We start from the raw sequence: 22669 nt of genomic DNA on the forward strand, positions 1-22669 counted from the left end.
ATGTGGGTACTGGTTCCTTACGGTGACCTTATTCAGGTTACGATAATCAATGCACGGCCTAAGACCACCATCCTTCTTCCCCACGAAGAAGAAGCCAGCACCTACAGGAGAAGTCGACGGGCGAATGAAACCCTTGGCCAGGCATTCTTGGATATACACCCTCATAGCTTCACGTTCAGGACATAGTTACATAGTTACATAGTTACATAGTTAGTACGGCTGAAAAAAGACACATGTCCATCAAGTCCAACCAAGGGAAGGGAAAAGGGAAGGAAAAATTTCTACACATAGGAGCTAATATTTTTTTGTTCTAGGAAATTATCTAACCCTTTTTTAAAGCCATCTACTGTCCCTGCTGTGACGGCTCCTGCGGTGGCTATTCCATAAATTCACCGTTCTTACTGTAAAGAAGCCTTGTCGCCTCTGCAGCTTGAACCTTTTTTTCTCCAGACGGAGGGAGTGCCCCCTTGTTTTTTGAGGGGGTTTTACAAGGAACAGGATATCACCATATTTTTTGTATGTGCCATTAATATATTTATATAAGTTAATCATGTCCCCCCTTAGTCGTCTTTTTTCAAGGCTAAATAGGTTTAATTCTTTCAATCTTTCCTCATAACTTAAATTCTCCGCGCCCCTTATTAGCTTCGTTGCTCTTCTTTGTATTTTTTCCAACTCCAGGGCATCCTTTCTATGAACTGGAGCCCAGAACTGGACTGCATATTCTAGATGAGGCCTCACTAATGCTTTGTAAAGTGGCAATATTACATCCCTGTCCCGCGAGTCCATGCCTCTTTTGATACACTACAATATTTTGCTGGCCTTTGAAGCAGCTGATTGACACTGCATGCTGTTATTGAGTTTATGATTTACAAGAACACCCAGATCCTTCTCAACAAGTGAATCCGCCAGTGTAGCTCCCCCTAGGACATATGATGCATGCAGGTTGTTGGTACCCAGATGCATAACTTTACATTTATCTACATTAAACTTCATTTGCCAAGTGGACGCCCAAACACTTAGTTTGTTTAAATCTGCCTGTAATTCATGAACATCTTCCATAGTCTGAACTATATTACATAGCTTGGTGTCATCTGCAAAAATCGAAATAGTGCTATTAATCCCTTCCTCTATATCATTAATAAATAAGTTGAATAGTAGGGGTCCCAGCACTGAACCCTGGGGTCACCACTTATAACCGGTGACCATTCAGAGTAGGAATCATTGACCACAACTCTCTGGATACGGTCCTTGAGCCAATTCTCAATCCAATTACAAACTATATTTTCTAAACCTATAGTCCGTAATTTACCCATTAGGCGTCTATGGGGGACAGTGTCAAATGCCTTTGCAAAGTCCAAAAACACTAAATCCACAGCGGCCCCTCTGTCTAGACTTCTGCTTACCTCTTCATAAAAACAGATTAGGTTAGTTTGACAACTTCTGTCCTTAGTAAAACCGTGCTGGCTGTCACTTATAATGCTATTTATTGTCACATAATCCTGTATATAGTCCCTCAATAGCCCCTCAAACATTTTCCCCACGATGGATGTTAAGCTTACTGGTCTATAATTACCCGGGGAAGACCTAGAGCCCTTTTTGAAAATAGGCACCACATTTGCCCTGCGCCAGTCCCTTGGCACTATACCAGTCACTAGAGATTCTCTGAATATTATGAAAAGGGGGACAGAAATAACTGAACTAAGCTCTTTAAGAATTCTAGGGTGTAACCCATCTGGTCCCGGAGCCTTGTGCACATTTATTTTATTTAATTTAGCTTGGACCATCTCTACATTCATCCAATTCAGTATATCAACTGATATATTAACAGCACCGGCACCGGCTACATCAGCTGCTCTTTCTTCAGTTGTATATACAGAGCTAAAGAACCCATTTAGTAACTCTGCCTTCTCTTGATCCCCTGTGATCAACTCCCCATTACCATTATCTAGGGGTCCTACATGTTCAGACCTTGGCTTTTTTGCATTTATATGCTTGAAGAATTTTTTAGGATTTGTTTTACTATCCTTGGCCACCTGCCTTTCATTTTGTATTTTTGCTAATTTTATTACATTTTTACAGATTTTATTAAGCTCTTTATATTTTACAAAGGCTACAGCTGTACCCTCAGATTTGTATTTTTTAAATGCCCTTTTTTTGTCATGTATTGCCCCTTTCACAGAAGGTGTAAGCCATGTGGGGTTTAATTTGAGTCGTTTATACTTATTACCTGTAGGAATAAATTTTGCACTATAATAACTCAAAGTAGATTTGAAAATCTCCCATTTATCATTTGTCCCATTATTTGACATTAGTTCTTCCCAGTCCATATCCTGAATTGCAGCCCTCATCCTGGGGAAATTGGCTTTCTTAAAATTAAATGTTTTTGCCCTCCCAGCCTGCGTTTGTTTTTTACAGTATAGGTAAAATGTAACTATATTGTGATCACTGTTACCGAGGTTTTCACGAACATTGACATTCCCAACAAGATCTGCATTATTAGAAATGACCAGATCCAACAGAGCTTCACCTCTAGTCGGGTCTTCCACAAACTGGCCCATAAAATTTTCCTGCAACAGGTTGAGGAAATGTCTCCCCTTTGCAGTTGAAGCCGAACCATGACACCAATTAATATCCCGGAAATTAAAATCTCCCATTATCACTACAGTACCCGCCTGTGCAGCCCGCTCCATCTGTTTATATAGCTGAACTTCCATCTCCTCAGTTATATTGGGGGGTCTATAGATTACACCAAAAGTAATTTTTTCAGTGTTTACCTCCCTTTCTAGTTCCACCCACAAGGTTTCAACCTCCTCACAGTCTTCACCCAATATTGTCTCTTTCACACTCGCCTTCATATCACTTCTCACATACAGACATACACCACCGCCTTCATATCACTTCTCACATACAGACATACACCACCACCTTTCCTATTTGTCCTGTCTTTACGAAAAAGTGTAAAACCCTGTAGATTTACAGCCCAGTCATGTGAAGAGTCCAGCCATGTTTCAGCAACACCAACTATATCTATATTTTCTTCCAGTATCAAGGCCTCCAGCTCCCCCATTTTACTTGCTAGACTTCTGGCATTTGTGAACATACACTTTAACTTGCCTGTCAGTTTTTCACTTTTATTATCAGAAATGTGATTTGACATTAATCGGTCCTTTTTATTTACACTGATGTTTTGTAACGAAAGGATCTCCTTATCCTGTTGTCCAGTCCTCTCCCCACATTCTGTTTCTCCCCCCACCAATATAGTCTGACCCCTCTCTAACCTGGCTACCCCTTTTTTTTCTACATTGACCTCCCTCCTCAGCCCTAGTTTAAATACTCCGCCACCCCAGCTAGAATTCTCTCCCCCAGCACAGCGGACCCCCTTCCATTTAGGTGCAAATCATCTGCAGAATACAGTTTGTACCCCAATGAAAAGTCAGCCCAGTGCTCTAGGAACCCAAATCCTTCTCCTCTACACCAAGACTTCAGCCATGCATTTAACTCCCTAAGCTCCCGCTGTCTTTCCTGTGATGCGCATGGCACAGGCAGTATTCCTGAGAATACAACCTTGGAGGTCCTTCCCTTCAGCTTGTAGCCTAGTTCTTTAAAATTATTCTTAAGGCTCCTCCACCTACCATTTATTCTGTCGTTGGTACCGACATGGACCACGACAGCTGGATCATCACCAGCCCCTCCCAGCAATTTGTCCACCCGTTCCACCACATGCCGAACCCTGGCACCAGGGAGACAGCAAACCATTCGGTTGAGGTGGTCTTGGCGACAAATAATTCTATCCGTCTTCCTGATTATAGAATCCCCTACGACTATCAATTGTCTTGGCTTACCTGCATTACCATCCCGCCGACTACTAGCTGGGCTGTTCTCCCGGCTGTTAGGGAGATCAGTATCCACTAGGGCTGCCATTTCTGAGACTGACACCCTCGCATCATCACCCAACTTGGCAATTTTGCCTGGAATGTCAGAAACCGGATCGGCCTTCCTTGTCTTTGACCCCTTTCTACTGCCCCTAACTACATTAACCCAGCTACTTACCTGATCCTGCTCACCCATGTCTTCACCCTCCAGTTGTAACCCACTAACTGCATGCTCTGTGAGCAGCAAGCTCCGTTCAAAATTGTCTATCCTCCTCAGTGTTGCATTCTGCTCCTCCAGATCTCTAATACGAGCTTCCAGGTGAACAATATGCTCACATCTGCCACAGAGATATTCACCCTGGAACTCCGGCTCCAGTCGTGCATACATATGGCAAACTGTGCACTGAAGAAAACCTCCAATCTTGCTGTCCATTATCCCAGTTACAAAAAAACAGCGAACAGGTGTTAACCAAAAAGATAAAGTAGAAGAGCACTTACTTGGGCTTTAACTCCTCCTTTGAAATCCGGTTTTTGGAACTCCACTTAATATACAAACCACTTGCAATTCAAGCCACAGAGCAGGCTCTACAGAGTAGTGAGGCCTGATTTATACCACCTGGTAGCAGCTAAGCCCTCCCCCTTACTCAGCTACTCAGGAAACTGCAAAGGAAAAAAAAGGTTACAAATTATGTCACTTTTGCAAACTTTGTAGCAAGCAAGCAATCAATACATATATCACATACAATGGCCCCCCACTTTGTCACACACAACACAGTAAATCAATCCGGTTTTTGGAACTCCACTTAATATACAAACCACTTGCAATTCAAGCCACAGAGCAGGCTCTACAGAGTAGTGAGGCCTGATTTATACCACCTGGTAGCAGCTAAGCCCTCCCCCTTACTCAGCTACTCAGGAAACTGCAAAGGAAAAAAAAGGTTACAAATTATGTCACTTTTGCAAACTTTGTAGCAAGCAAGCAATCAATACATATATCACATACAATGGCCCCCCACTTTGTCACACACAACACAGTAAATCAATCCGGTTTTTGGAACTCCACTTAATATACAAACCACTTGCAATTCAAGCCACAGAGCAGGCTCTACAGAGTAGTGAGGCCTGATTTATACCACCTGGTAGCAGCTAAGCCCTCCCCCTTACTCAGCTACTCAGGAAACTGCAAAGGAAAAAAAAGGTTACAAATTATGTCACTTTTGCAAACTTTGTAGCAAGCAAGCAATCAATACATATATCACATACAATGGCCCCCCACTTTGTCACACACAACACAGTAAATCAATCCGGTTTTTGGAACTCCACTTAATATACAAACCACTTGCAATTCAAGCCACAGAGCAGGCTCTACAGAGTAGTGAGGCCTGATTTATACCACCTGGTAGCAGCTAAGCCCTCCCCCTTACTCAGCTACTCAGGAAACTGCAAAGGAAAAAAAAGGTTACAAATTATGTCACTTTTGCAAACTTTGTAGCAAGCAAGCAATCAATACATATATCACATACAATGGCCCCCCACTTTGTCACACACAACACAGTAAATCAATCCGGTTTTTGGAACTCCACTTAATATACAAACCACTTGCAATTCAAGCCACAGAGCAGGCTTGAATTGCAAGAGCCACAGAGACATGAAAGATTAAATATCCTACCCTTAGGAAGCTTGGCACCAGGCACCAAATCGATGGCGCAATCGTAATCTCTATGAGGGGGCAACACCTCGGAGGCCTCCTTAGAAAACACATCGGCGAAGTCCTGAACAACCTCGGGTAGCGTGTTTACCTCCTCCCGGGGAGAAATAGAGTTAACCGAAAGACATGACATCAGGCAATCACTACCCCATTTGGTGAGATCCCCAGTATTCCAATCAAACGTGGGATTATGCAACTGCAACCAGGGAAGACCTAATACCAGATCAGACGATAATCCCTGCATCACCAGTACAGAGCACTGCTCCAAATGCATGGAGCCAACCAGGAGTTCAAAAACAGGAGTATGCTGAGTAAAATAACCATTAGCAAGGGGAGTAGAGTCGATACCTACTACAGGGATAGGATAAGGCAAATCAATAAAAGGCATCTTTAGAGACATAGCAAATTCCACAGACATGATATTAGCAGATGAGCCAGAATCCATGAAAGCACTGCCCGTGGCAGACCGGCCAGCAAACGAGACCTGAAAGGGAAGCAAAATTTTATTGCGTTTCACATTAACGGGAAATACCTGTGCGCCCAAGTGACCTCCCCGATGATCACTTAGGCGCGGAAGTTTTCCGGCTTCTTATTCTTGCGCCTGGGACAGGTGTTCAGTAGATGCTTGTCGTCCCCACAGTAGAAGCAGAGACCATTCATTCTGCGAAACTTCCTACGTTTTCGAGGGGACATGGAGGCCCTGAGTTGCATAGGTACCTCCGAGTCCTCCGTGGAGGGGCGAGGAGACGGGACCTCGGGGGGGATCGCAGAAAAGTCAGAGGGGAGCACATTGAAGCGTTCAAGCTGACGTTCCCTGAGACGTCGGTCAAGTAGTACTGCTAGGGCCATAACCTGGTCAAGGGAGTCAGAAGAGGGGTAGCTAACCAGCAGATCCTTCAGGGCGTCAGATAATCCTAACCTAAACTGGCACCTTAGGGCCGGATCGTTCCACCGAGAAGCTACGCACCACTTTCTAAAATCAGAACAGTATTCCTCAACCGGTCTCCTACCTTGACGTAAGGTCACCAGCTGACTCTCGGCTAAAGCAGTCCTGTCAGTCTCGTCGTAAATGAGTCAGAGGGCAGAGAAAAAACGATCAACAGAGGAAAGTTCAGGGGCGTCAGGAGCCAAGGAGAAGGCCCACTCTTGGGGCCCTTCCTGGAGTCGGGATATGATGATATCCACCCGCTGGTTCTCGGAACCTGAGGAGTGAGGTTTTAGGCGGAAATACAGTCTGCAACTCTCCCGGAAGGAGAGAAATGTCTTACGGTCCCCTGAGAACCGGTCAGGTAACTTGAGGTCGGGTTCTAGAGGTGAGGTGAGGGGTACTACTAAGGCAGCGTCACCCTGGTTGACCCTCTGGGCCAGGGCCTGGACCTGTAGGGAGAGGCCCTGCATCTGCTTGGTCAGGGTCTCAAGGGGGTCCATGATAGCGTCAGCGTAGGAGAAATGGTAGACTAGGTAAGGGCTTGTAATTATGTAATGGCAGGAAGGAGGTGAAGGGAAAGTGAGCCCTAATCTACCCACCGCCCTGTCCCTGCCTACTTGCAACGACCCGCCCTAGGCGACGGGGTACAACTGGGCGGCGGTCCCTACGCTGTCTAAGTGCACGGGAGAACAAACAGGGAACACGCAAGGGAAGGGGCAGTAGCCACGGAACGCCGCGAGGAAACGGAGCGGTGAATGAGTAGTCAGGACCAGGATGAAGTGGAGTATACCAAAGTGAGCACGGAGAAGGAAGCAAGCCAGGGGCAAAGCAAAGCAGGTTAAGCGGAACTTCAGCGAGGCAGAAGCACGGCAGAAGCAGGCTGGAGCAAGCAGCAGTGAGGCCAGGAATCCAGAAGAATTACAAGCACTGAGGAAGAGAACACGGCAGGTAATAAAGGACAGGGGGCGGAGCTAACTCCGACTGACCAGGCCGCGATAGGCTCTCCCACTCCTGAGCCTGCCACCCTGGTTGGTGGGAGATGGTGTCAGTCGAACAGGTCTGGCCTCAGGTGTGGATTGATTAATCCCAGGAGTATACCTAGACGTAGTACCTGGCAGATCCCTAACAACTGCCCCCTATATACAAGAATATAACTACTATAATACTGCTCCTATATACAAGAATATAACTACTATAATACTGCCCCTATATACAAGAATATAACTACTATAATACCGCCTCCTATATACAAGAATATAACTACTATACTACTGTCCCTATATACAAGAATATAACTACTATAATACTGCCCCTATATACAAGAATGTAACTACTATAATACTGCCCCCTATATACAAGAATATAACTACTATAATACTGCCCCTATATACAAGAATATAACTACTATAATACTGCTCCTATATACAAGAATATAACTACTATAATACTGCTCCTATATACAAGAATATAACTACTATAATACTGCCCCTATATACAAGAATATAGCTACTATAATACTGCTCCTATATACAAGAATATAACTACTATAATACTGCTCCCTATATACAAGAATATAGCTACTATAATACTGCCCCCTATATACAAGAATATAACTACTATAATACTGCCTCCTATATACAAGAATATAACTACTATAATACTGCCCCCTATATACAAGAATATAACTACTATAATACTGCTCCTATATACAAGAATATACCTACTATAATACTGCTCCTATATACAAGAATATAACTACTATAATACTGTCCCCTATATACAAGAATATAACTACTATAATACTGCCCCCTATATACAAGAATATAACTACTATAATACTGCTTCTATATGCAAGAATATAACTACTATAATACTGCCCCTATATACAAGAATATAACTACTATAATACTGCTCCTATATACAAGAATATAACTACTATAATACTGTCCCCTATATACAAGAATATAATTACTATAATACTGCTACCTATGTACAAGAATATAACTACTATAATACTGCTCCAATATACAAGAATATAACTACTATAATACTGCTCCTATATACAAGAATATATCTACTATAATACTGCCCCTATATACAAGAATATAACTACTATAATACTGCCCCTATATACAAGAATATAATTACTATAATACTTCTCCTATATACAAGAATATAACTACTATAATACTGCCCCTATATACAAGAATATAACTACTAGAATACTGCCCCTATATACAAGAATATAACTACTATAATACTGCCTCCTATATACAAGAATATAACTACTATAATACTGCCTCCTATATACAAGAATATAACTACTATAATATTGCACCTATATACAAGAATATAACTACTATAATACTGCCCATATATACAAGAATATAACTACTATAATACTGCCCCTATATACAAGAATATAACTACTATAATACTCCCCCATATATACAAGAATATAACTACTATAATACTGCTCCTATATACAAGAATATAACTACTATAATACTGCTCCCTATATATAAGAATATAACTACTATAATACTGCCCCTATATACAAGAATATAACTACTATAATACTGCTCCTATATACAAGAATATAACTACTATAATACTGCCCCCTATATACAAGAATATAACTACTATAATACTGCCCCCTATATACAAGAATATAACGACTATAATACTGCCTCCTATATACAAGAATATAACTACTATAATACTGCTCCTATATATAAGAATATAACTACTATAATACTGCCCCTATATACAAGAATATAACTACTATAATACTGCCCCTATATACAAGAATATAACTACTATAATACTGCTCCTATATACAAGAATATAACTACTATAATACTGCCCCCTATATACAAGAATATAACTACTATAATACTGCTCCTATATATAAGAATATAACTACTATAATACTGCCCCTATATACAAGAATATAACTACTATAATACTGCCCCCTATATACAAGCATATAACTACTATAATACTGCTCCTATATACAAGAATATAACTACTATAATACTGCCCCCTATATACAAGAATATAACTACTATAATACTACTCCCTATATACAAGAATATAACTACTATAATACTGCCCCCTATATACAAGAATATAACTACTATAATACTGCTCCTATATACAAGAATATAACTACTATAATACTGCCCCCTATGTACAAGAATATAACTACTATAATACTACTCCTATATACAAGAATATAACTACTATAATAATGCCCCCTATATACAAGAATATAACTACTATAATACTGCCCCCTATATACAAGAATATAACTACTATAATACTGCTCCCTATATACAAGAATAGAACTACTATAATACTGCCCCCTATATACAAGAATATAACTACTATAATACTGCTCCTATATACAAGAATATAACTACTATAATACTGCCCCCTATGTACAAGAATATAACTACTATAATACTGCTCCTATATACAAGGATATAACTACTATAATACTGCCCCCTATATACAAGAATATAACTACTATAATACTGCTCCTATATACAAGAATATAACTACTATAATACTGCCTCCTATATACAAGAATATAACTACTATAATACTGCTCCTATATACAAGAATATAACTACTATAATACTGCCCCTATATACAAGAATATAACTACTATAATACTGCCTCCTATATACAAGAATATAACTACTATAATACTGCCCCCTATATACAAGAATATAACTACTATAATACTGCTCCTATATACAAGAATATATCTACTATAATACTGCCCCCTATGTACAAGAATATAACTACTATAATACTGCCCCCTATATACAAGAATATAACTACTATAATACTGCCCCCTATGAATAGGAATAGAACAATTTTCTCACCACTACATCAGTTCAACTATTATATTTTTCTATAGTGTTATATATTATACATTTTGCTCTGACTGTTCATTTCACTTCTCAATTTTGTTACCTATAATGTTTTCTTGCTTTGCTGGTTTCTTTTTACTTTTTGCCCTCCCTTCCTCCTGTAACATCTGTACATTTATAAATATATAATGCATCGGGGGAGGCAGGGAGAACCTCGGTGAGGACATTGAGGAGTCACTGGAGGTTGTAGTATAAGTTCTGCTGTCAGTTATAGGAAGACTGAATTTCAATGAACTTTTCTTTAACTTTAAGATGCAGCAAATGTTCTGGACGAGGTAGAAGATTCTGCATTTCATGCAAAGGAAAAGGACAACTCTTTTATTACCTGCAGCTATCAGTGAAATGGTGAGCCGGCGTCATTAATGTCGGTAGATAGATATGAGATAGATAGATAGATAGATAGATATGAGAGATAGATATGAGAGATAGATATGAGAGATAGATATGAGAGATAGATATGAGAGATAGATATGAGAGATAGATATGAGAGATAGATATGAGATAGATAGATATGAGATAGATATGAGATAGATAGATAGATATGAGATGATAGATAGATAGATAGATAGATAGATATGAGATAGATAGATAGATAGATACATAGATATGAGATAGATATGAGAGATAGATATGAGATAGATAGATATGAGATAGATAGATAGGAGATAGATAGATAGGAGATAGATAGATAGGAGATAGATAGATAGATAGATAGATAGATAGATAGATAGATAGATATGAGATAGATAGATAGGCGATAGCTAGATATGAGATAGATAGATAGATAGATAGATAGATATGAGATAGATAGATAGATATGAGAGATAGATAGATAGATAGATATGAGAGATAGATAGATAGATAGATAGATATGCGATAGATAGATAGATATGCGATAGATAGATAGATAGATAGATAGATAGATAGATAGATAGATAGATAGATAGATATGAGATAGATATATAGATATGAGATAGATAGATATGAGATAGATAGATAGGAGATAGATAGATAGATAGGAGATAGATAGATAGGAGATAGATAGATAGATAGATATGAGATAGATAGATAGATAGATAGATATGAGATGATAGATAGATATGAGATAGATAGATAGATAGATAGATAGATATGAGATAGATAGATAGATAGATATGAGATGATAGATAGATATGAGATAGATAGATAGATAGATAGATAGATAGATATGAGATAGATAGATAGATAGATATGAGATGATAGATAGATATGAGATAGATAGATAGATAGATAGATAGATAGATAGATAGATATGAGATAGATAGATATGAGATAGATAGATAGATAGATAGATAGATATGAGATAGATAGATAGATAGATAGATATGAGATGATAGATAGATATGAGATAGATAGATAGATAGATAGATAGATAGATAGATAGATAGATAGATAGATAGATAGATATGAGATAGATAGATGGATAGATATGAGATAGATAGATAGATATGAGATAGATAGATATGAGATAGATAGATAGATAGACACAACACATTACATTACAGAGTCTGCAGCTCACCTGGAGTCCTCCGCACCGACTCTTCCACTGCACTGGCTGGAAGACGTGTCACGTGACAACATGGTCACTAAGTGTACCATGTGACCGTAGCCAGGAAGTGCCGGCTTCACGGCATAGAAAATGAATTTTTAACAAGCATGGTGTATGGCAACAGGGGCACGTGGGCCCCCCAGGCTTAGGGGCCCGGTCGCAACTGCGACCAATGCGACCCCTATAGCTACGCCACTGCGCCGGTTGCTGTTCACTGTTTCGTGCACTTTCTGTGGCATAAATGCCCTTTGCAGACATTGAACCAGCAGGGGCTGCAGGGAGATATCAGCTCAGATGTTTGTTAGGATCTTGGGAATATTCCTCTTGTGTTGCAGTAATTATCACTTGAGATTTATTATTCTGTCATTGCAGGAAGACGCTCCGTTCTGAGGTCGTTTCTAATCCCCACGAAGAAGAGCCTAATTTTCCCCTAATTCTCCTGCAGAAGGTGACGGGGGAGGTGATTATAACGGACGATGATGTGACGGTAAATGTATACAATGTGGTATATACCAACGGATTAGATACAGAGTGGATCAGAAACATTAAGGGCATGTTCACACGTGGCGGAATTGCAGTGGAATTCTCCAGCTACCGTTTTTTTACATTTGTTTCTATACATTTTTAGGCAAGTTAGTTCAGACGTTGCGGAAAACTCGGCTGCGGACCACAGGCTGCGGTGCAGAATTTTCCCTCCCAGCATGCACTGTCTGTTGCGGGGAAGAAGCGGAATTTCACTGCGGATTTCAGCCTTTACAATACAAAACCTGAAATCTGTGGCAAGTCCGCTGTGATATCTGCAACGTCTGAATTACCTGTCAAATATGCAAATGTTGCTGCAGATTCGTTGCCTAATTGCCCCGAATCTGCACCAACATTTGCAGCGGAAAAACACCGCCACGTCTGAACGTGTCCTTACTGGAAAAAAGATACCGGTTTCTTTGGATTAGATACGTGCCCAGCAGTTATAGTATATACTTATAGGTTAGATACATCCCTAAGGTTTAAATACAGACCATGAATTAGATACATTTATATCAATAAAATAGATACCAATGGATTGGATACATACTTGTGAATATGATACATACTTGTGAATTAGATACTTACTTGTGAATATGATACATACTTGTGGATTAGATACGTACTCTTGTAGACCAGATATTTAGGGACTAGATGTATACCAACATGTTAGAGACTTACCTGTGGCTAATATACAGATAAAAATGATATATATATATATAGATGTGAATTAGATATGTATCTGTGGATTAGATACTATTTTTTTTTAAAATAAATATACTGTGGATTAGGTACTTGTGGATTAGATACATTTATTAAAATTTGATATATACTACTGGGTTATATACAAATTTATCAATAAAACAAACAAGAGAATTAGTTACATATCTGTGGATTAGGAATATACTTGTGGATTAGATACATATCTGTGGATTAGGAATATACTTGTGGATTAGATACATCATTTTGGATTAGATACATATCTGTGGATTTGATACATATCTGTGGATTAGGAATATACTTGTGGATTAGATACATAATTTTGGATTAGATACATATCTGTGGATTAGAATCATACATAAGAATTACTTTCCTGTGTATTAGATACATAACTATTGAGTAAATATAAACATGTGGACTAGATACATATCCATAGATTAGATACACTTAGTTACCTGTGGATTAGATACATAATCATCAGTCATGTGACTGGATACAACAGTAAGATAATCGTCATAAATTGGGTTTAACACTTTGTTACTGTTAATGTAATTCTGGAGAATCCGATATGTTGCTTTTCTTAAAGGAGATTGCCAGTAATTGTATAACTGCAGGAACCTCCCATCATCCACAGGACGATGAGTTTATTGATCCTTAGGCCATAGAAAACCAAATCTGCTCCCCGGTCCATGATGTGGAATGAGTGGAGGGTTCAGCGCAGACACAGGACATTACGATAAAGAGCCCCCCCCCAAATTGACCATCCCCCTCCTGTTCTCCACCGTTTCTTACTGATATCTTGTTCTGGAAAAATTGGGTGGTGCATTCCTTGCAGGAGTCTGGGAAAGCCGGGTGACAGCTGAGGAGCAAGGACTTTCCATCATCATAATTTTTATCATTGCAGGTTCATCCTTTAGCGGGATTTACTGATGTCCCTGAGATATCCGCGGCCTCTGAGAAATTGATCCAAGATCACCAGAACGCTTGTGGCCCCTCGTGTCACGTCCTGCGGCAGGTACAGACCAACGTCTAGATACAGTTGTGGTCGGATAAAGGTCTGGACTCTGGTGTCCCACAATAGAGTCCTCTAAAAGGGACACTGGTAGCCACAGGGGTAATAATATAGTAAAAGTATAGAAATATGACTACAGTTAATACTAAACGACTACACTATTACTTCTGTACCAATTAAGTATTAGTTATATTGTAGTGATATTGTAATAGTATAGAAGTAGTAGAGAAATAGTAGTAGTAGTGTAATAGTAGAGTAATAGTAGTACTAGTGTAGTAGTAGAGTAATAGTAGTAGTAGTGTAATAGTAGAGTAATAGTAGTACTAGTATAGTAGTAGAGTAATAGTAGTACTAGTGTAGTAGTAGTAGAGTAATAGTAGTACTAGTGTAATAGTAGAGTAATAGTAGTACTAGCGTAGTAGTAGAGTAATAGTAGTACTAGTGTAATAGTAGAGTAATAGTAGTACTAGTGTAATAGTAGAGTAATAGTACTAGTGTAGTAGTAGAGTAACAGTAGTACTAGTGTAATAGTAGAGTAATAGTAGTACTAGTGTAATAGTAGAGTAATAGTAGTACTAGTGTAGTAGTAGTAGAGTAATAGTAGTACTAGTGTAGTAGTAGAGTAATAGTAGTACTAGTGTAATAGTAGAGTAATAGTAGTACTAGCGTAGTAGTAGAGTAATAGTAGTACTAGTGTAATAGTAGAGTAATAGTAGTACTAATGTAGTAGTAGAGTAATAGTAGTACTAGTGTAGTAGTAGAGTAATAGTAGTAATAGTGTAATAGTAGAGTAATAGTAGTACTAGTGTAGTAGTAGAGTAATAGTAGTACTAGTGTAATAGTAGAGTAATAGTAGTACTAGTGTAATAGTAGAGTAATAGTAGTACTAATGTAATAGTAGAGTAATAGTAGTACTAGTGTAGTAGTAGTAGTAGTACTAGTGTAATAGTAGTACTAGTGTAATAGTAGATTAATAGTAGTACTAATGTAGTAGTAGAGTAATAGTAGTACTAGTGTAATAGTAGAGTAATAGTAGTACTAGTGTAATAGTAGAGTAATAGTAGTACTAGTGTAGTAGTAGAGTAATAGTAGTACTAGTGTAGTAGTAGAGTAATAGTAGTACTAGTGTAGTAGTAGAGTAATAGTAGTACTAGTGTAGTAGTAGAGTAATAGTAGTACTAGTGTAATAGTAGAGTAATAGTAGTACTAGCGTAGTAGTAGAGTAATAGTACTAGTGTAGTAGTAGAGTAACAGTAGTAATAGTGTAATAGTAGAGTAATAGTAGTACTAGTGTAATAGTAGAGTAATAGTAGTACTAGTGTAGTAGTAGAGTAATAGTAGTACTAGTGTAATAGTAGAGTAATAGTAGTACTAGTGTAATAGTAGTACTAATGTAGTAGTAGAGTAATAGTAGTACTAGTGTAGTAGTAGAGTAATAGTAGTACTAGTGTAATAGTAGTACTAGTGTAGTAGTAGAGTAATAGTAGTACTAGTGTAATAGTAGAGTAATAGTAGTACTAGTGTAATAGTAGAGTAATAGTAGTACTAATGTAGTAGTAGAGTAATGGTAGTACTACTAGTGTAGTAGTAGTAGAGTAATAGTAGTACTAGTGTAGTAGTAGTAGTAGTACTAGTGTAATAGTAGTACTAGTGTAATAGTAGAGTAATAGTAGTACTAATGTAGTAGTAGAGTAATAGTAGTACTAGTGTAATAGTAGAGTAATAGTAGTACTAGTGTAATAGTAGAGTAATAGTAGTACTAGTGTAGTAGTAGAGTAATAGTAGTACTAGTGTAGTAGTAGTAGTAGTAGAGTAATAGTAGTACTAGTGTAGTAGTAGAGTAATAGTAATAGTAGTACTAGTGTAATAGTAGAGTAAGGGGGGATTCACACGAACGTGTATTGCGTTCGTGCGGGCCGCGTGGTTTTCACATGCCACGCACAGACCAATACAAGTCTATGGGGCAGTACAGACAGTCCGTGCTTTTTGCGCAGCGTTTGTCCGCTGCGCAAAAAGCGCGACATGGTCAATATCTCCGCGTATTTCGCGCATCACGCACCCATTGAAGTCAATGGGTGCGTGAAAACCACGCAGGTCGCACGGAAGCACTTCCGTGCGAACTGCCTGTTTCACGCACCAGCTGTCAAAAGGATGAATGTAAACAGAAAAGCACCACGTGCTTTTCTGTTTACAAACATCCGAATGGCGTGTCATAATGATGGCGGCTGCGCGAAAAGCACGCAGCCGCGCATCATATGATGCTGCCTCACGGAGCAGGCAAGTGGCTTTTGCGCAGGCAAAACGCTGCGTGCTTTGCGTGCGCAAAAACGCCACGCACGTCTGAATCAGCCCTAATAGTAGTACTAGTGTAATAGTAGAGTAATAGTAGTACTAGTGTAATAGTAGAGTAATAGTAGTACTAGTGTAGTAGTAGAGTAATAGTAGTACTAGTGTAATAGTAGAGTAATAGTAGTACTAGTGTAATAGTAGAGTAATAGTAGTACTAATGTAGTAGTAGAGTAATAGTAGTACTAGTGTAGTAGTAGAGTAATAGTAGTACTAGTGTAGTAGTAGTAGTACTAGTGTAATAGTAGAGTAATAGTAGTACTAGTGTAATAGTAGAGTAATAGTAGTACTAATGTAGTAGTAGAGTAATAGTAGTACTAGTGTAATAGTAGAGTAATAGTAGTACTAGTGTAATAGTAGAGTAATAGTAGTACTAGTGTAGTAGTAGAGTAATAGTAGTACTAGTGTAGTAGTAGAGTAATAGTAGTACTAGTGTAGTAGTAGAGTAATAGTAGTACTAGTGTAGTAGTAGAGTAATAGTAGTACTAGTGTAGTAGTAGAGTAATAGTAGTACTAGTGTAATAGTAGAGTAATAGTAGTACTAGCGTAGTAGTAGAGTAATAGTACTAGTGTAGTAGTAGAGTAATAGTAGTACTAGTGTAATAGTAGAGTAATAGTAGTACTAGTGTAATAGTAGAGTAATAGTAGTACTAGTGTAGTAGTAGTAGAGTAATAGTAGTACTAGCGTAGTAGTAGAGTAATAGTAGTACTAGTGTAATAGTAGAGTAATAGTAGTACTAGCGTAGTAGTAGAGTAATAGTAGTACTAGTGTAATAGTAGAGTAATAGTAGTACTAATGTAGTAGTAGAGTAATAGTAGTACTAGTGTAATAGTAGAGTAATAGTAGTACTAGTGTAATAGTAGAGTAATAGTAGTACTAGTGTAGTAGTAGAGTAATAGTAGTACTAGTGTAGTAGTAGAGTAATAGTAGTACTAGTGTAGTAGTAGAGTAATAGTAGTACTAGTGTAGTAGTAGAGTAATAGTAGTACTAGTGTAATAGTAGAGTAATAGTAGTACTAGCGTAGTAGTAGAGTAATAGTACTAGTGTAGTAGTAGAGTAATAGTAGTACTAGTGTAATAGTAGAGTAATAGTAGTAGTAGTGTAATAGTAGAGTAATAGTAGTACAGTAGAGTAATAGTAGTACTAGCGTAGTAGTAGAGTAATAGTAGTACTAGTGTAATAGTAGAGTAATAGTAGTACTAGCGTAGTAGTAGAGTAATAGTAGTACTAGTGTAATAGTAGAGTAATAGTAGTACTAATGTAGTAGTAGAGTAATAGTAGTACTAGTGTAATAGTAGTACTAGTGTAATAGTAGAGTAATAGTAGTACTAGTGTAGTAGTAGAGTAATAGTAGTACTAGTGTAGTAGTAGAGTAATAGTAGTAGTAGAGTAATAGTAGTACTAGTGTAGTAGTAGAGTAATAGTAGTACTAGTGTAGTAGTAGAGTAATAGTAGTACTAGTGTAGTAGTAGAGTAATAGTAGTACTAGTGTAATAGTAGAGTAATAGTAGTACTAGCGTAGTAGTAGAGTAATAGTACTAGTGTAGTAGTAGAGTAATAGTAGTACTAGTGTAATAGTAGAGTAATAGTAGTACTAGTGTAATAGTAGAGTAATAGTAGTACTAGTGTAGTAGTAGTAGAGTAATAGTAGTACTAGCGTAGTAGTAGAGTAATAGTAGTACTAGTGTAATAGTAGAGTAATAGTAGTACTAATGTAGTAGTAGAGTAATAGTAGTACTAGTGTAATAGTAGAGTAATAGTAGTACTAGTGTAATAGTAGAGTAATAGTAGTACTAGTGTAGTAGTAGAGTAATAGTAGTACTAGTGTAGTAGTAGAGTAATAGTAGTACTAGTGTAGTAGTAGAGTAATAGTAGTACTAGTGTAGTAGTAGAGTAATAGTAGTACTAGTGTAATAGTAGAGTAATAGTAGTACTAGCGTAGTAGTAGAGTAATAGTACTAGTGTAGTAGTAGAGTAATAGTAGTACTAGTGTAATAGTAGTACTAGTGTAATAGTAGAGTAATAGTAGTACTAGTGTAGTAGTAGTAGAGTAATAGTAGTACTAGCGTAGTAGTAGAGTAATAGTAGTACTAGTGTAATAGTAGAGTAATAGTAGTACTAGCGTAGTAGTAGAGTAATAGTAGTACTAGTGTAATAGTAGAGTAATAGTAGTACTAATGTAGTAGTAGAGTAATAGTAGTACTAGGGTGTGTGTGTGTGTGTGTGTGTGTATATATATATTTTTACCCCCCTCCCCCCCCCCCTCCTCACAGACCTCAGACCAGTCCAATCTCTGGCTGGGAGGCGTATTGCTGTAGCAAGATCCTCCCCAGCTATATCTGTAATAGGAAACCTGCCTGGCTAAGCCCAACCCATTATGCTAAGCCCAACCCATTATGCTAAACCCCACCCACAGTGAGAGATGAAGGGGATCAGTTTTTATGTTCTCTGACAGATTTCTGCAGCTTGTTCTTTCAGAAACTTGTAGAAAGTCTCCCAGTCCCCTCCCCCTCCGACCACCTGAAGCTGCTGATTAGCGCAGAAATGTAATTGGTTAATCAGATCATTTGGTGGATTGGATCAATATTATCTGCGCTCTTATTATAACACAGAGAACAAAACACAAATTTAATTTATTCATCAGACTTGAAGTCACATTGTATATAATAATAACATTCAGAAAAATCATGTGTGATACTATCTGCTGAGCTGTGTATCTAATCCTATCATGTGTGATACTGACTGCTGAGCTGTGTATCTAATCCTATCATGTGTGATACTGTCTGCTGAGCTGTGTATCTAATCCTATCATGTGTGATACTGACTGCTGAGCTGTGTATCTAATCCTATCATGTGTGATACTGTCTGCTGAGCTGTGTATCTAATCCTATCATGTGTGATACTGTCTGCTGAGCTGTGTATCTAATCCTATCATGTGTGATACTGTCTGCTGAGCTGTGTATCTAAGCCTATTATGTGTGATACTGTCTGCTGAGCTGTGTATCTAAGCCTATTATGTGTGATACTGTCTGCTGAGCTGTGTATCTAATCCTATCATGTGTGATACTGTCTGCTGAACTGTGTATCTAATCCTATCATGTGTGATCCTGACTGCTGAGCTGTGTATCTAATCCTATCATGTGTGATACTGTCTGCTGAGCTGTGTATCTAATCCTATCATGTGTGATACTGTCGGCTGAGCTGTGTATCTAATAATATCATGTGTGATACTTTCTGCTGGGAACATTCCCCGGGGCTAGATCTAGGTTCATGTTTGGGGCCCCTCTATAATGGAAGGAGCAGTAGTTCGGAATAATTAGGCAGATAGACGATGATCACAGTAATAATCCTTCATGTAGAGTCCAAATAATAATCATTCTGAGGAGGGTGGGGGAGGTCCTGACCAGGGGCGGACACAGTATATAGGCCTCTTAATCTTGAATATCTCATCATAGAGCCCCCCCCCCCAATCTCTCACGATCCACCAGTAATTGTGACACCTATAAATTCCTTGGTCTAGTTCCTTACATACAATCTTATAGAAAGTAGAAAGCTGCAGCTTGTGTTTAAGGTGGTAGTGTCCCCCCTTATCTACTGAGCCCTTTGCAGCTGCACATATGGTGTGTCCACTTTTCCATCACACTTGCATGAGCTGCATTACCTAAGTATAGCCACAAGATGGCGCCAGATCCATCTTTTTACATTGAGTGCTGCCTGATCCTGCAGTGCAGCGCTGATGCTGTTAAATTATAATCCTATTATAAAAATCTATTATGTTAAACACCATTTTCTATCTAAAAATGACACAAATTCTTTATATCTTCATGTTCTGGTCCTCTGTTCACTCAGCATCAGACGGTGGAGATGATCCCAGTAGCGAATGTCCAGTATGGATACAGTGGGAAGAGCCTGTCGTGCCATGTATACGGCCGGGAGGGCAGAGTCTACACTAAGCAGCGTCTTTCTGGTCTCGCCTGTGGCTGCTCAGTTATGTGACGTCTGGATATTCACTATCTCTATGTCTGGAAGCCATTGTCTTGAACGTAACCAATAACTTGCTTCGCTTATGAGGTTGCACTTGTTTGCAGACGAAGCTTTCATGTTATACGGTTCTACCTGCTGGCAGATCGCAGTAAAGTGTGAACACAGGCTTCAATTTAAGAATAAAATGGACCATAAGGCACCAAGTGGGCAAATAATACAGCAATACCATCCGCTCCGCAGAGCTGCGTTCATCTGGGACCGGGACTTCCAGCTATAGGGACATCTTTACATCCAGTTTTTTCTATATACAGATGTAGTCGTCTTTATCTTGACTTTTAACGCATTAAATAAACAATGGCTGGATTTCTTATCTTGACTTTTTCAATGGCTTATGTTGTGTGATATCACGCTGCAGCACGTTATCAGAATCAAGTTAAAGATGACGACATCCGTAATGTACATCTGTAAATGGTGAACAACACAAAATTAGGTTTTCCCATTTCTATAGATTATTGCTGAATAGATATTATAAAGGTGTCCAGCAGGTGGCGCAAGTACAGTAACAACTTCTTACAGGGCCCTATCATTGCAAGGACAGTAGGGGTACAGACCACCACCCCAAAATAAATAACTAAATAAATATATATATATCTATGCTTTAGCATTTGTAGCTAGCAGGCATTTTCCCTTGTGAACAGCAGGGGGCGCCACTGTTGGCTGTTCCTCTCAATACACGCTACACTTACCTTTATTTAGCAAATATTAAGAAAGCAAAACTTTGTATATATTTTCTTATACAGTAAAATTTCTTTAATCAAGAATCCAATAGTCCAGAAATTCTGATAGTCCGGCACAGAATTGCAGCAGAGTCTAAAAATGTCTGATAATCTGTCAGGTCCCAGTAATGCCAGATTAGAGGAATGACCACTGCTAATGTTGTCTCCTTTCTCTGTGGAGGATCTGCTGCAGATGATGAGGGTGATGCTGATAACACCATTACATTCGGGAATTGCTACATAAGCGATTGTCTACTATGATCTGTGATGTTCATCCTACAATTCACCATTTGCTGGTCTCCGCGTGACCTTATATAAGATCACTGCCGGCATATAATGTCCTACCAAGTGCAGGAAACCCTGGAATTTCCAAGAGAGGACGGATTCATTACAAATGGAGGGACTTTCTGAGGAAATTGTGATTACATGACCTGGAGATAAATAAATACGTGACTTTGTTACATTATTTGGACTATTAGGCCTCACTTATCACAACACTATTGCCCATAACAAGCAAACACAGAGCAGTTTAAGTAGAGGCATCAGAAAAATCAACCAATTAATTCATAGGGAGCAGTGATGTCACCGGTGATGTCATCACTTCAGTCAATGTGATGTCATCGCTTCAGTCATGTGATGTTTACGGTTTGGGTTTTATCTAATTAAAAATAAAATATGTTACAAAATCATTCTTGATGCCCGCTAGCTTACAGTCTTTCACTTTGTCTTGCTTGTTTATATCTTGGCTCCCTGAATCTGCGTAGCTTAATCCCGCCTACATGGACAGGCCACGCCCATATCACATCGGCAGAAGTTCTATAAGTACATATGCAGCTAGAACTCCTTGTGGAGGCTATAATGGCCGCCATATTGGTTGTCTCCCAGCTGTGACATTAGAGGATAACTTAACAGAAGAAAGTGTAGAAACCTCCCCTCCCCCATGATCACGACTTTATGTCACATATCTCCAGTGCTGAGACTTTCACATCATTATGTGTGACTAATAACAGCTGCTTCTCTCTGCACTATTATAAATTAGTGACTATTTTAGGTGTGTGCTCGCCCTTGCTTAGTGTAAAGATTATAATTTCAAAGGTTAAAATCTACAGCGCAAGCTCTGTACAAACACTAAACAAGCAGGGAATGTTGGGGGGGGGGATTTCAGCTCTGAAGCTGCAGAATTGTGAGTGCAGCTCTGGAGTATAATACAGGATATAACTCAGGATCAGTACAGGATAAGTAATGTAATGTATGTACACAGTGACTC

General features: G+C 38.8%; 1 protein-coding gene across 1 annotated transcript in view; it reads left to right on the forward strand.

Moving 5' to 3' along the window:
- The window catches only part of LOC142657415 (protein SSUH2 homolog), a 33764-nt gene extending 11717 nt beyond the window's left edge, over positions 1 to 22047 (forward strand). The window contains exons 8-11 of the mRNA XM_075832439.1: positions 10705 to 10797; positions 12413 to 12527; positions 14187 to 14297; positions 20492 to 22047. Coding sequence (XP_075688554.1) covers positions 10705 to 10797; positions 12413 to 12527; positions 14187 to 14297; positions 20492 to 20638 — 466 coding nt within the window. The 3' untranslated portion in view covers positions 20639 to 22047. The remainder of the gene's footprint in view (positions 1 to 10704; positions 10798 to 12412; positions 12528 to 14186; positions 14298 to 20491) is intronic.
- Positions 22048 to 22669: the final 622 nt, after the last annotated feature.

This window comes from Rhinoderma darwinii, chromosome 7 (assembly GCF_050947455.1).
Source record: "Rhinoderma darwinii isolate aRhiDar2 chromosome 7, aRhiDar2.hap1, whole genome shotgun sequence".
In the NCBI taxonomy this organism is placed as follows: Eukaryota; Metazoa; Chordata; class Amphibia; order Anura; family Rhinodermatidae; genus Rhinoderma; species Rhinoderma darwinii.